This window comes from Neolamprologus multifasciatus, chromosome 7 (assembly GCF_963576455.1).
Source record: "Neolamprologus multifasciatus chromosome 7, fNeoMul1.2, whole genome shotgun sequence".
In the NCBI taxonomy this organism is placed as follows: domain Eukaryota; kingdom Metazoa; phylum Chordata; class Actinopteri; order Cichliformes; family Cichlidae; genus Neolamprologus; species Neolamprologus multifasciatus.
Window position 1 is genome coordinate 55,134,004 of NC_140445.1, and position 14,262 is coordinate 55,148,265.

A 14,262-nucleotide genomic window follows, 5' to 3' on the forward strand; every position below is an offset into this window, starting at 1 on the left:
AAACATGGCAAGTTAATAAAACAAGTCATTAGTGTCAATTAAATAAACTTTCTAAGAGCATGTCATTAGTCACATAACCTCTAATTCAGCACGAAGAGCTACATCTTAGTAGAAGGAATCACAGAGCTGAGAATTTCCAAAGATCTCCTTTAATGTCCCAGAAAGTTACATACAAATAACACATGTACTACCGTAAGCAAAAAAAGGAAACCTGCAGCCAAAAGGTAAGTACAATGTATTCACTGAGAGTAACGGAGAGAAGATGATGAAATTCTCTGCAAGCAGGACTCGCAGCTTTAAATATTTCTTAAGGTGGAGACTGGTCGTTCTTAGATTCTGGTGGGAGTTTGTCTCTCTTCACTTGCTGAGAGCTTCAGTCATCTCAGGAACAGCCTTAAAAGAAAAACAGTGAAGACATTTAGTGTTGGTCCACTATTTTGCACTAACACTGTTCAACAAATGCATTGCATTACATTTCTCAGCCGCAGCCCTTTCAAGCCATTTATCACCAGTGACGTAATTCCCAGGTTTATTTGAAGATAAATGTTAATAAGAACCTGTCATCATTTTCCCCAGAATAATCCATATCGCAACATTTAGGAGTTTATTAGGCAAAGGATGCTGCATGTTGGTACTTGGAGATTTATCAATAGTACAGCAGGCTGCAGATACTGAAACATTCAATGATGAATTCAGAAAGACTTCAGGCCTAAAAAATAAATAACAACCCTGATAATGTAGTCTGTACAGTTTGGAAAAAACAGATTCAAAGGCCTCTTTTAGCTGCTAAATATAAGTGCAAGGCTATTAAAATTGTTGTTCTGGTGAGCTGAGCAACTTTCACATCAGAATCAGACCCTAGTTCAGTCCATATGGGGTAACAAACCTTTATTTGTCACATGCACAATTATACAGAGTACAACATGTAGTGAAATTCATGTGTCCGAACTGCGGACAGGCTGCAGACATTCCAGAGCTTGGTTTCTAGTTTATGAAGCGCCTTGAGGCGACATTTGTTGTGATTTGGCGCTATATAAATAAAATTGAATTGAATTGAATTAGTATGGGGGGGGGGGGGGGGGGGTGTCTAGCCACGACCCTTACTGGATACCGGGTGGGAATCAAACTTGTGACTCCCACTCCGAAGGTGTGTAGTCTTACCACTACACTACCCAGCTGGGTATCAATTCACCATTTGGAGGCAGTAGTAGAAAGCCTATCCATTTTAATCAGTTATCTGTGGAACGATCACACGTAAGATGATCTCATTGCCCGGTAGGTCGCAACTCTGCTGCCACAAGCTATTATTACTAATCACTGCTACAGAGTTGGTCAGGACACCTGGGCTGCTCAGGCACTACTGAGGACCTAAATAAAACATGATCACCAGGACACAAATGAAAACAGACTTTTGCAGGCAGCACTGGACTCCACTGAGTCATGCTAGTACACCTGGCTCGCCATCCCAAAGTATCAGCTAGACACCTGAATGCAACTGAGCATATAAGAGGCCTGGCAAGCAGAGGCTTTAAAACCACGCTGAAGCCAACTTCTGTAAGCTATTGATCTGTTTTTATATCTTCTGATATCAGGAGAGTTATAGCTTGCACTCTCCTCAGATTAATTCAAGAATTTAATAATTCAACGGTTGCACATTTCCATTAGGTGGAATAAGGCATCATGCAAAATTTATCCAGGAGAGAGCAAATGTTATATTCTGGCTATCACTCACGACTCGAGAAACATACAAAGTAAATCCAGGCATTGCTTGGTTGCTTCCTAATGTGGGATCATAGTGACATCATTATAGCCATATCAATCCCAGAGGCTTACTTTGAAAAGATCGGCTACCAAACCGTAGTCAGCCACCTGGAAAATAGGAGCTTCAGGGTCCTTGTTGATAGCAACAATAGTCTGAAGTGGGGAAAAAAAGACACAAACAACCAAAATGTTACATTTATGTTTCTTTAGATTTTACTTTAGTTTTCACAATGGACACAGAAAACGGACTGTTTAAAAAACAAAGTTGTGAACGGGCAGACTTTAATATGATGCTTCACTCCTGACACAATTTTATGATTTTGCAATTCGTTTTCCTTCATGTTCCACAAGAATACAACCAAAATACAAACAAGCTGGTAGCCAGTTGTGCAGAGTCCCGTCGAGCGATGCCCATTGAAAGAGACTGCCAACATGTGACCATCAGTCAGAATCAATCTGTCTGCATCAAATGCAGACAGATTGATGCATAAATTAGATGATAACTATTTGCAGATGTTCAGCATTCTCTCTGAGAGCGACTGCAGTCACTCCAAATCAGACTCCAAATGTTTGCAGAAAGGATGCCGTCTATCAGGCGAGATGAGGCCTGTTGTTCGTAGTATTTTAATTTATTTATTAAAATATCAATATTTGATGTCCCTGTATCGATCCAACATCGCCAAGCAAAATATCATTCTATTTATGCATTTGAGATGTATTGAATTTTTCCTCCCACTGCTAACATAAAAGATTCATGATATAAACAAGACAAAAACAATTAAAATCCACAGCAAAGGTCAAAATCATCTCAGTGGGTATTTTGAGCATAACCATACCAGGTAAACATGTTTTTGGATCACAATGTTAAGTCACCAGAGAACACCAAGTGCAACTTTATTCTTTTTTAAAAAAATATATATATATATTAGAAGTGAAACTTTCCATTCTGTTTATTACAAACTAACAAAGTTAAGAGAAGAAAATCAGAAAAATAGAAAATGGAGCACACACCGCTCCAGTGACTTTACCTTGCTATCCTTCATTCCTGCCAGGTGCTGGATTGCTCCTGAGATACCAACAGCAATGTACAACTCCTGTGAACATGAAAAGCACAATACAACCAGGCAAATGTTACATGTGTTACATGCTTAGGATCTGAAGTTTAAGCTCAAGGCTAGGCCATGGACTCTGGCTGCATAGTGTCTAGATGAGCCTGGAAAGGGTCGGCCATTACTACATCTCCTGAACCTTCCTTGGAAGAACGCTCCCAACCATTTTAATACCATATGAATATTTTAGTTCAGGGTTATTGTTGCACTTGGAAGTTTCAGAGGATAAGAACATCATTCTACAAACGTGATTGACTACGTTCTACCAGTCAGATGAAAAATCACATAAACTGCAGGTTTCCATTTCCACAAAGCAAACAGCACATTTTTTAAAATTAGTTTGTCATTCCAAATGGAGTTTTTTTTTATTTATATCTTAATAACACAATAATGACTTTATGTCAGTCAGCCAGAGCCCTTTTCACACACAGCTCTAACTGATTCCAATTAGTCAGATAAATAAATTAAGATAGACATACAAATCTCTAGACAGACATGTTTTATACTGTTTCGCCAATACTGCCAATTATTATTATTATTTTAAACCCTAAAACTCTGATATAGAGCAACATCAGAACTCTGATTACAGAAATGATTCCAGGACACCTGACTCTGATGTTTACACTAAACCATATGATAACATTTGCTTTAATTGGCATAGGAGAGCTTATCTAATGTGAATAAAATGAATCACTAAACATTCTTAGATTGGTGGGGTGAATAAACTAACCAGATTTAGACTGTATTTAATTAACTAAGCCAAATTCCAAATGCTTGTCATAACATTAAATAAATCTAATTTGGACAGTCTGGACTGGTCTGGGGCTCTGACCAGACATTCACTGCACTCCATTTTAATGGATCAGCTAAATCATTTAGGCGCCTGAAATGTGCCATCATGTATATTTTGTGAGGCCTAATGTGTGGGTAATCACAGCTGGGGTAACCTGACAGAATCACATAATGGGAAGTTAACCTTTTTATTTAAAGAAAAAAAAAAGAAAAAAAAAAGGGAATAGCAGCCATCATAATCATAGCGATTTGCTAGATGAAGGCTAACAGGCATCAGTCAAAAGCAAACTTACACAGACTTTGTCCCCTTTTAAACCTTAGTTTTCACTATAACCAATCAAAAATAGTTTGTTTTGTTAACCTACCGGTGCTACAATTTTGCCAGTCTGTCCAACCTGCATGTCGTTAGGGACGTAGCCAGCATCCACTGCAGCTCTGGATGCACCAACTGGAAAAAGAACATTTTGCAATTAAAATGGGGCCAAAAAAAGCAACCAAGCAAAGTGATAAATGACCCAAACTTTCCCAGAATAGAATACCTGCAGCATTCAGTTTGTCTGCAAGGTCATAAAGCAACTTGAAGTTTTCTCCATTCTTCAAGCCCCTACCTGAGGGAGGAAAAAAGAAAGGAAAAGAGAAACCATTAGTCTACTGTGCACATTGTTAAACTATACAATAGCAAGTCTATGTTACAAACAAATATTTTGCCAAATTCAAACTTCAACAGTTTATGCACACCTCCTGACACCACAACTTTAGCACTTGTCAGCTCTGGACGGTCACTCTTTGTCAGACTCTGTTTCAGCCACTCAGAAATTCCAACCGGAGAGGAAGCAGACACTGCAAATCAGACAAACCAGTAACAATAAAAAAAAAAAAAACAGTAACAAAAAACAAACAAATTTCAAACATAAAAACAAATAAGGTGCTGTTGAACATCATCCAAAATTTCACCTAGTTTCTAAGCGTGTTCAGGATAAATCTGTAAGCTACTACACCTTCTTCTGATGCAGCACCCCCTCCCTCTGTTGGAGCTGCTTCAAAGCAAGTCCCTCTGATGCTGAAGACCTTGATCGGCTCGTTGCATTTTACGGTGCTGAGGGCATTTCCTGTTTAATCCCAACATTTAATTAGATGACTACATTACAAAAAAGCTGACTTCCGTTATAAAAGCGAAAGTCAAACTGATGCAGTTCAACAAATCTGTAACTCAATGAGAATGCTAGATCTCAATATCATAACATGCTTACAAAAGATTACCTGCATAGATGGTCCTAACAAAAGTATCTGAAGATTTGACTTCAATAATATCTGAAACTGGGGCGACGTCCAACTTGGCAGCCACTCTGGGAAGCAGGTTCTACAAAAGAGGAAGGCAGCAACAGTATAGTTCACAGAGATGTTGCTTGGCATTTTGTTCACAGCAGGATTTTCACAAAATAACATCAACTAAGAGCTTCTGATTTCAGTTAAATATACACAATAGAATATTAGTTCATTTAGTGAGTAGACAAAAAAATAAAAGAGTAATAAAATACAGAAATTCAAGTTATACGAGCATTTGTCTATTGTGATTTACCTTTCCGAAAGCTGAGGCACCAGCACAGATGTGAGTGAAGTTGAACTGCTTTTGTGTCTGCAGGATAAGTGGAGTCAACTCCTCTAATAAAACAAACAAATCAGAATCAGCATACTTTATTAATACGTAAGGAAATTATGTGGGTTACAGTTGCTCCAATACAGTAACATTAACAGAAACAGACTAGATTGTTTAACAATACAATATGTTACAGATTTCGGAAATAGCACAATATATACAAATCACTCAATAATAAATAGTCCGATAGCAGAAACAACATTAGGCAGATGGCATACTACGAATGCTGTGACACCTGTTCTTAATCTCTTAACGATATGAGCGGTTAATTAAACCGCTCATATCGTTTAATTAACGATATGAGCGTTAATTCTCTGTGCACGTTACTCTCTGTTACGTGCACAGAGAGTAACGTGCACAGCTTTTACTCTCTGTGCACGTTAATTACCACATCACTCAGAGACTGACAAATATTTAAAAAAGAAGCGCCAACAATACCTGGTAGGCCACCTTTGTAAGAATCATGTTGGGCCACCAGGACCTTCTTCACACCTTTCACTTTGCTGATTTCCTCTGCAACCTGAAAACACAGAAACGACATCCAACTTTCTTTGTGCATATCTTCATGTGCAGCAAAATACACACTACAACATCCTACTCCAATAGTGAAGCACAAACACACCAACAATAGCAGAGGTGATCCATGCCTGCCTTTGTTGCATTTTGTTTTACTTTGTTGTTTAATAAAGGGGGAAGGGAAGCTGAATTTAGTCTCCATCTAAGCCATAGGCGTCAAACTCTGGCCCGCAGGCCAAATTTGGCCCGCAGCCTAATTACATTTGGCCCACGAAGCCATACCAAATTACTATTAGAGCTGGCCTACTAGTATTATACAGCTAATATATATATATTGTTTAGTATTAAGCTTTGCTTGTTCCATATTCAGTTTTCCAGCAAAACTTTTTTGAGTCCATAAGAAAAGATTCATTCTTATATCTGGAGGAAGATTTTTTTTCAATAAGTATTAATGTTAGCCCGCGACTTTGTTCCAGTTTTGAATTTTGGCCCACTGTGTATTTGAGTTTGACACCCCTGCCATAAGTCATTGTTGATTTTGTCTTCACTCTACATCCCCTGCCAAGCTGCACCTGTGATTCTGCGGCTGCTCGCTGATGAGCTGACAGATAAGATCTTTTCTTATCCTCTGCATCCTTACCCTATCACCTCTGCCTCCGACAGGGCGCCAGCCTGCCCTGTTGAAACACTATTTTTTTTCAGTGTTTCAACTGAAAAAATAGAATGCCATTGATTAAAAATAGAATGTCTTTGATCCAAAGTAGAATGCCTTTGATCCCTTGTGATGTCATCATCTTGCTGAGAGAAAAAACCCTTAAATAGGAGTTTTGCTCTGTTAAACTTTGCTGCTCAACGGACCTTGACCTGACAGTAAGCAAACCCTTTTGGAGAGTTTTGAGAGAATTTCGCGTTACTTAGCAATTCACTGACCAAGCCGACACATTTCACCATGTCAGCTAACCCATCCTTCCCCTCAAATGAGCTTGGAATAGTTAAAGGGAGCATTTTGGGAAACCACTACAAGGTAGAGGCTTTCCTTGGAGAAGGGGGCTTTGGTATTGTAGCCAAATGTCGTGATACCATGACCAACCGAGCTGTGGCTATTAAAGTCAACAAGAGCGACCCTGATATTCTGCAACAGGCAAAACTGGAAATTTTCATCCTGGAGCAGCTGAGAAGGTTGGATCCAGATGCCGCCAACATTGTTCAATGGAACGGCTTTTTCCACGACGGGGAGCGGGTTTGCTTAAAGTTCGAACTCCTTGATCAATGCCTGTGGGACTATATAGGGGACCGGAAAAACCAGGGTCTCCCCATAAGCAAAGTCAGGCCAATTTTAGGTCAGCTCACAAATGCTCTGTCCCACCTGGGTTCTGTGGGAATAGTGCACGCTGACCTCAAACCTGGAAACATCATGGTTGTAAACCGCCATGAGTCTCCCATCAAAGTCAAACTTATAGACTTTGGCCTCGCATGTCCTGCGTCTGCACACGGTTGGTTATAGTGCACCTGAAGTTATGCTTGGCCTTCCTTACAATGAAGCAAGTGACATGTGGTCTCTGGGGCTGGTGGCTGTGGAGCTTGGTACAGGGGTGCCACTCTACCCTGGAAATGAAGACTATGATGTTTTGAAATTCATCATAGAGACTCAGGGTCAGCCACCAGATCATGTTCTAGACTCTGGCGTGTACACTGAAGACTATTTCATTGAAGACAACGACAACCAACAGCGCTGGACATTTAAGACTGACCAACAATTTCAGTACGAGACAAGATATGAGTCCCTGGAGACAAGATACATAAAACTGACGCGTCTCGATGACCTCGAACAAGTAATGATGTTTAGAAGAGGACCTGAAAATGGCCAACGTTTGTTTGTAAGCTTAATTAAACAGATGTTGGCCTTGGATGCAAACCAGCGAATAACACCGTCGGAGGTTCTCCGGCATCCCTTTTTCAACCCTAAGAGTTCCCCTTGCATTGACATGAGTGCTGAAAGACCACAAAACCCTGTGGTCTTTCAGCACCCTTCAAACTTGAAATGCAAGAGATCAGAGAAAATCAACTGCAGTTTTCAAAACTCGGTTGAATTTTCTCAGCAAGTATTCGTCCACACATCAGCCAGCCCATCCTTCAGCTCAGATGAGCTTAAAATAGTTGAAGGGAGCATTTTGGGAAACCACTACAAGGTAGAGGCTTTCCTCGGAGAAGGGGGCTTTGGTATTGTAGCCAAATGCCGTGATACCAAAACCAACCAAGCTGTGGCTATTAAGGTGAACAAGAACCGCACTAATATTCTGCAACAGGCAAAACTGGAAATTTTCATCCTGGAGCAGCTGCGAAGGTTGGATCCAGATGCCGCCAACATTGTTCAATGGAACGGCTTTTTCCTTGACAGAGAGCGGGTTTGCCTGAAATTTGAACTCCTCGATCAATGCCTGTGGGACTACATACGGGACCCGAATAACCGGCGTCTTCCCATAAGCGAAGTCAGGCCAATTTTAGGTCAACTCACAAATGCTCTGTCCCACCTGGGTTCTGTGGGAATAGTGCACGCTGACCTCAAACCTGGAAACATCATGGTTGTAAATCGCTATGAGTCTCCAGTCAAAGTCAGACTTATAGACTTTGGCCTCGCATGTCCTGCGTCTGCAGTGATGCCTGGTGACCGTGTGGGGACAGTTGGTTACAGTGCACCTGAGGTTATGCTTGGCCTTCCTTACAATGAAGCAAGTGACATGTGGTCTCTGGGGCTGGTGGCTGTTGAGCTTGTTACAGGGGTGCCACTCTACCCTGGAAAAAAATATTATGATGTTTTGAAATTTATCATAGAGACTCAGGGTCAGCCACCAGATCATGTTCTCGATCCTGGCGTGTACACTGAAGACTATTTCACAAAAGACAACTACAACCAACAACGCTGGACATTTAAGACCGCCCAACAATTTAAATACGAGACAGGATATGAATCTTTGGAGACAAGATACATAAAACTTAACCGTCTGGATGACCTCGAACAAATAATGATGTTTAGACGAGGACCAGAAGATGGCCAACGCTTATTTGTCAGCCTAATTAAAGAGATGTTGGCCTTGGATGCACACCAGCGGATAACACCCTCTCAGGTTCTACGGCATCCTTTTTTCAACCCTGGCCTCTCCAACAGGTTCCCAAGTATCAACATTGAAAAACCATACAGAGTCAATCTTCAGCATGGCATCTTCCACCCTGGACAAAAGTGATAAAAACACAAACTGGGGTTGGAAAAGGATATTAACAGCAAATTACACTGGAATTATTAATTAAGCTGCTCCAATAATTATCACTTTTTTTTTTTTTTAATTTTCACTCCCCCCACCCCAACCAGTCGTGGCAGAGGGCTGTCCCTTCCTGAGCCTGGTTCTGTCGAAGGTTTCTTCCTTTTTAAAGGGGGTTTTTCCTTCCCACTGTCGCTAAATGCTTGCTCATAGGGAATCTTCTGATTGCTGGGGTGGCCAAAACTCTAGGGGAACTAGCAATTCTTGTGAAAATTTAAAAAAAAAAAAAAAGCCTACCAATATTCAAAGCAGAGCAGCGGACACCTTACCATCACATCAGTCCTTTAATCCGACCTAAAACACCATGTTTACAGAAATAAATTCCATACAAATTGGAAATAAATTGTTGTTTTTGATTGTTTATAAATATATAGTGCTACCCTTCAGCCTCCTAGTAGACATACCTGTGTTATAAATGTGAAACTCCTCCGATTTTCAGAAAAGTTGACCTCTGACCTTGAAGTCAAGGTCACTGAGATTTAAGCTTCACAGAGTTTTTCAGTAGATGCAACCATGGTATTGATTTGAAAAATCTACACAATCACAAACTTGGATGTCCACAGCGCCTCGCAATATACCAAAGATTAAGAGGTGGTTTTTTTGTAGGTTTTTATAAAGATTACAAAACACAAATAACAAAAATGCCAACGCTATTGTCATTTTTTGACAACGCTATTTTGATGTTGTCTAATGTAGTGCAAAAAAACAAAACAAACCCAAAATTTAATAAATAAAGTAAATAAGGTGTATACTACATAGTATACAAAATTTTAGTGGTCCACAATGAACAGAATGAAGGAAGTAAGTCTTTTATATGACAATGGTGTGAAAAAGCCTTTTTCCAATTTATTTGTATGTTTGTCACACTTAAACATTTCAGATCATCAAACATTTTTTTTTCTTTTTTATGTAAAAAGAAAAATCCTTTAACTGTCCAGTTTTCTTGATGTTATGATGCTTCTACAACTGGTTTGTCATTAATAAATCAGACTTTGGCTGCTGCAGCAGAAAAAGACAAAGAGAAAATGTAATCACACAAATCAGAAGTGCAGATTTACACTTTACCTGAAACAGAGCAAAAGTGCGTTTTAAATAGGTTAATGAATATTAAGTAATATAGGCTAGATGTCTGGACATTACTAGTTTCATTTGGGCCTTCTGGGCCATTAGTCCTCGGGCTTATTGCCAGTTACCAGCCAAATAGCTTGTGTATTTTATTATCTTAGTGTGTTAAAGATTCTAGTTCTTATTCTGGTCAAACTGTGCTTCATTATTTGTTTACAGCACAGCTACAGTTCCAGGTGACTTCAAGTCAAAAGTATACTACATGTCAATGGCCAGCAGCCTGTATTTAGTTTGAATATTGCAGTAAATGTACCTGGATCTGTTTCTATTGGGTTGTGAATTTGGTCTCACTGTTACATCCAACTTTTAGAGTGGGATAACGACAAAAAGAAACAAGAGAGAATGGATTTGTAGTTAGAAATCCAAAGTTGCTTCTGTTTTGCCCACTCACATTGATGATGATTTCACATCACTAAGCAGGTTATCAAATGTGGACAGAATGTTAGCAGAATCTTATAATCCTCATAAGCTTCTGTTTCTGTGTCATTCAATACAATGCGTTTATGTGTGACATACTGATATGAATCATAGTATCTTATGGAATTCCAAAAATGGCTGCCAGGACAGCTGCCACCACACTGATGTGACACACTACAAATCAACTCTTTGATGCTCTGTGCTGAGTCTGCACAATAACCTGCACTTAAACATTCATTTAATATCACGTGCACATATACACATACTGTCCCTCAAGAAGACACTGAGAAAAAATAAAGAATAACATTGAGACTGTAACTTTGCCATAAGTCATAAGTGTCAAACTCTGACACGTGGGCCTTATTACATTTGGCCTGCGAAGCCATACCAAATTACTATTAGAGCTGGCCTACTGGTATTATACAGCTAATATATATATTGTTTAGTATTAAGCTTTGCTTGTTCTATATTCAGTTTTCCAGCAAAACTTATTTGAGTCCATAAGAAAAGATTCATTCTTATATCTGGAGGAAGATTTTTTTTCAATAAGTATTAATGTTAGCCCGCGACTTTGTTCCAGTTTTGAATTTTGGCCCACTGTGTATTTGAGTTTGACACCCTAAGCCCTCCATGTACTTTTACATTAAACCCAATCAATTTTAGCTCTGGAGAGCTGGAAGAAGTGCTGAATAAAGCCTGTCCTACTGTGCCTGTGGCAGCAGGAGTGAGTCTGTAACTTTATCAGCACACCACCACTCTGGTCAGAACCAGATTTCCTGCTATCAGCCACTTTTATTGCACCCTTAACAAGTTTGTCATCGGTTTAACTAATATTTACTTCACGTTTGCTCCGTAATGGCAACACAATATGTCGTCATTTTAGTTATTCCATTTACATGCACGCACACACATACTCTGCACATCAAAAGCTTTACCTACCTTTGCACAGTTTGTTCCAGCGACCAGACAGGACACCTCTCCTCCCACTTTAGTAGCAGCCGTAATGGCATTGAGGGTAATCGGAGTTAATTTTTCATTGTTGTGCTCTGCAATGACCAAGGTGCTTTGAAACCTTTGCAGGAGACCAGTCTGAAAACACAATCAATCAACATGATAATATATCACTGTTTTGTTGGTTCTGCTGCCTAAAGATGTTAAAAATAAAATACATGCTTGGTAACATATGATTTCTGTATTCTTATCAAATTTGTTTTTCATTTGAAAAAAAAAAAAGATAGATATTGCTACCTAAAATTGACCACAGACACCATAATCATCACAGCACAATCATCCTGAAGTAGTGTTGAGCAGAAAAGCTGAATTCACTTTATCTTCATTTCTACCACACAATCCAATGTCATAAGTATCAACTGACCAATGTCATGTGTTCAAGAGTGAGCAGTAAAATTGTATAACTGGCAAATGTCCTACATAATAATTTTTACCTAATGCTTTACCTGTGTTTATACATGCATTATTTAGAATAAATGGTTGTGCATTAAATATTTTGATACAGAGTCTGAGATCATCTTTAGAAATAAATGCTGTGGGAAGGTGCACACATAATGTCCGGATAAAGGGCAAACAATTTTCAGTGCAGCCTCTAAAACGGCTGCATCTCACTCAGTCAAAGTAAAACAGGATGCTGCAAGCCTCATCTGGACATGACTTGACACAGTTAACCAGCCATGTGACGCAAAGGTCATTCAGATAAAGACCAGCAAATGGAGAAAAAGGACAGGCCATGTCAACTCAACCTGGGGTTCCCACAGAACAGTGTAAATATCTTTTTCCTGTGCAAAACATTATATGCACAATGCACAATAGAGTACTCGCAAAGGTTACACAGGACAGAAAATTATAGTTCCCACCTAAATTAAATGACAGATTTGAGTTTTGTAAACCTACCTATAAGTGCTCTGTCTTCATGACGTAACCTACTATGAGTTCAAGTTTCTATCAGGTTTGATGTATTTTAGAGGATTTGTGTCAGATCCAAAGAATTTTTAATAATGAATCTATAGCATACACGTGAAAAATAACACAAAACATTTGCAAAACTTTATAAATACCTTGCAATCAATAAATACTAAAAAACACTTACTCAATTCTTTTACTTTACGGCAATGTATACCCACTACAGCCTGTACATACTTATAGTTATAGCATATTCATAACATACCTTCATACCGTGTACATTGTAACATAACCATAATAGAACAATTTTTGTAACCTCATACCTATAACAGACCCATTTCTGTAATATATCTATATACTTATATTATTACTAATATATATTTTGTAATATATCTATATCACGGCTAAAGCACTTCTGGATGGACGCAAACTGCATTTCGTTGCCTTGTACTTGCGACATGTGCAATGACAATAAAGTTGAATTCTATTCTATGTTATTCTAGTCTATTCAGTGCAGGTTGGACTTGTGCAGTTTCAAGGTGATATAGGTGGTTTAATCTGGCAGATACTGGCCTGTGAAGCTAGATCAAGCTAGTTATTTTTGACATAATGAGTAAAATAATTTAGACATTTCTAAGTAACCCTTCCAAATTATCATTAACTATGGTAGGGCATGTAAAGGGGAAGGGGAGGGGGGTTAAACACAAACTGATTGGATAACAGGGAGAATCCCAAAATACAAAATACATAAGAAAACTACATTTTTCCTCCAACTTATTGCCTACACATCTCACCAGACATAGGTATTTTTAATTTTGACTCTTTGGTAACACCTGCAAGTGGCAGTTTCGTAACCGTTTCATAAGCATGAGGCTAGCCAGGCTAGCACTAACTAGCTTTCGTTCCAAAAATATTAACTCCTTTTTAAGCTATTTCACAAAGTAGAGATAGTATGCAGAACTATTGTCGCATTATGTTAACTAATACTGCCACATGTTTAAATTCCTTGTAGCACACTTGCGTCTGGAAACGACAATGACCCGGGTAATGTGTAGCTAAGTCATAAAGCAAGCTAGTAGCTGCTGCAAAGAAACCAGCGTTTACTGTTAAAAACTGATTTAACCAATTAATGCAATGCCTCACTGTAAGTTAGTGTTAGCGTTATTCTTACCAAATGTTTCAGATTTGATTTGTTAAGAGCTCTATTCATCTTGGACCCCGAAAGCTACAGCTCCCTTCCAGTCCTGCAGACACAAAACTGTGCCAAAGGTCATCTGACGTCGGTGAGGAATTCTCGCGAGATAGCTTCGATCAAGAACCGCAACTTCCGGCCAACGCTCTTGCTCCTCCCCCTCCCCTCTCTCTCCCTCTCTCTCTGTGAAGTTTAATATATTGACAGAAATATTAAACACCAAAATAAATAAATAAATAAAAAGAAGCTTTCTTTTTATGTTTTGTTTTCCGGGTCTTTTGTATTAATTTAATATTTGTTTTCCTCTTCAAATCAAGCAGAAGCACATTTAACTCTGATTGGAGAGCCTCCGCTACTTCCTTATATATGCAAGTGCTGCGTAGAGAAAACGCAAAATAACAAAAATAAAGAATAATAGAATAAATTTCGAGACAGAAAGAAAGAATACATTTTGAATAA

General features: G+C 39.0%; 1 protein-coding gene and 1 long non-coding RNA gene across 2 annotated transcripts; one reads left to right on the forward strand and one right to left on the reverse strand.

Moving 5' to 3' along the window:
* Nucleotides 1–133: 133 nt before the first annotated feature.
* Nucleotides 134–13,930, reverse strand: etfa (electron transfer flavoprotein subunit alpha). Its single transcript, XM_085166255.1, has 12 exons — nucleotides 13,783–13,930; nucleotides 11,634–11,783; nucleotides 5,758–5,839; nucleotides 5,242–5,324; nucleotides 4,923–5,022; nucleotides 4,661–4,771; nucleotides 4,401–4,502; nucleotides 4,202–4,270; nucleotides 4,028–4,110; nucleotides 2,790–2,855; nucleotides 1,834–1,914; nucleotides 134–393 (listed from the first exon to the last, which is right to left on the reverse strand). The coding sequence occupies exons 1-12, from the start codon at nucleotides 13,819–13,821 to the stop codon at nucleotides 358–360; spliced, it is 1,002 nt and encodes a 333-aa protein (XP_085022381.1). The 5' UTR covers nucleotides 13,822–13,930; the 3' UTR covers nucleotides 134–357.
* Nucleotides 5,320–6,943, forward strand: LOC146515524 (uncharacterized). Its single transcript, XR_014875079.1, has 2 exons — nucleotides 5,320–5,583; nucleotides 5,667–6,943. It is a non-coding gene; the product is annotated as an uncharacterized LOC146515524 (long non-coding RNA).
* Nucleotides 13,931–14,262: the final 332 nt, after the last annotated feature.

What these genes read in the sequence shown, in the direction of transcription:
- etfa (XM_085166255.1), bottom strand. Translation starts at nt 13,821, where the DNA reads ATGAATAGAGCTCTTAACAAATCAAATCTGAAACATTTG. An exon ending in AATCAAATCTGAAACATTTG is followed by an intron (nt 11,784 to 13,782) that starts GTAAGAATAACG and finishes TTGTGTTTTCAG; the next exon opens with ACTGGTCTCCTGCAAAGGTT. An exon ending in AGACAAACTGAATGCTGCAG is followed by an intron (nt 4,111 to 4,201) that starts GTATTCTATTCT and finishes TTCTTTTTCCAG; the next exon opens with TTGGTGCATCCAGAGCTGCA.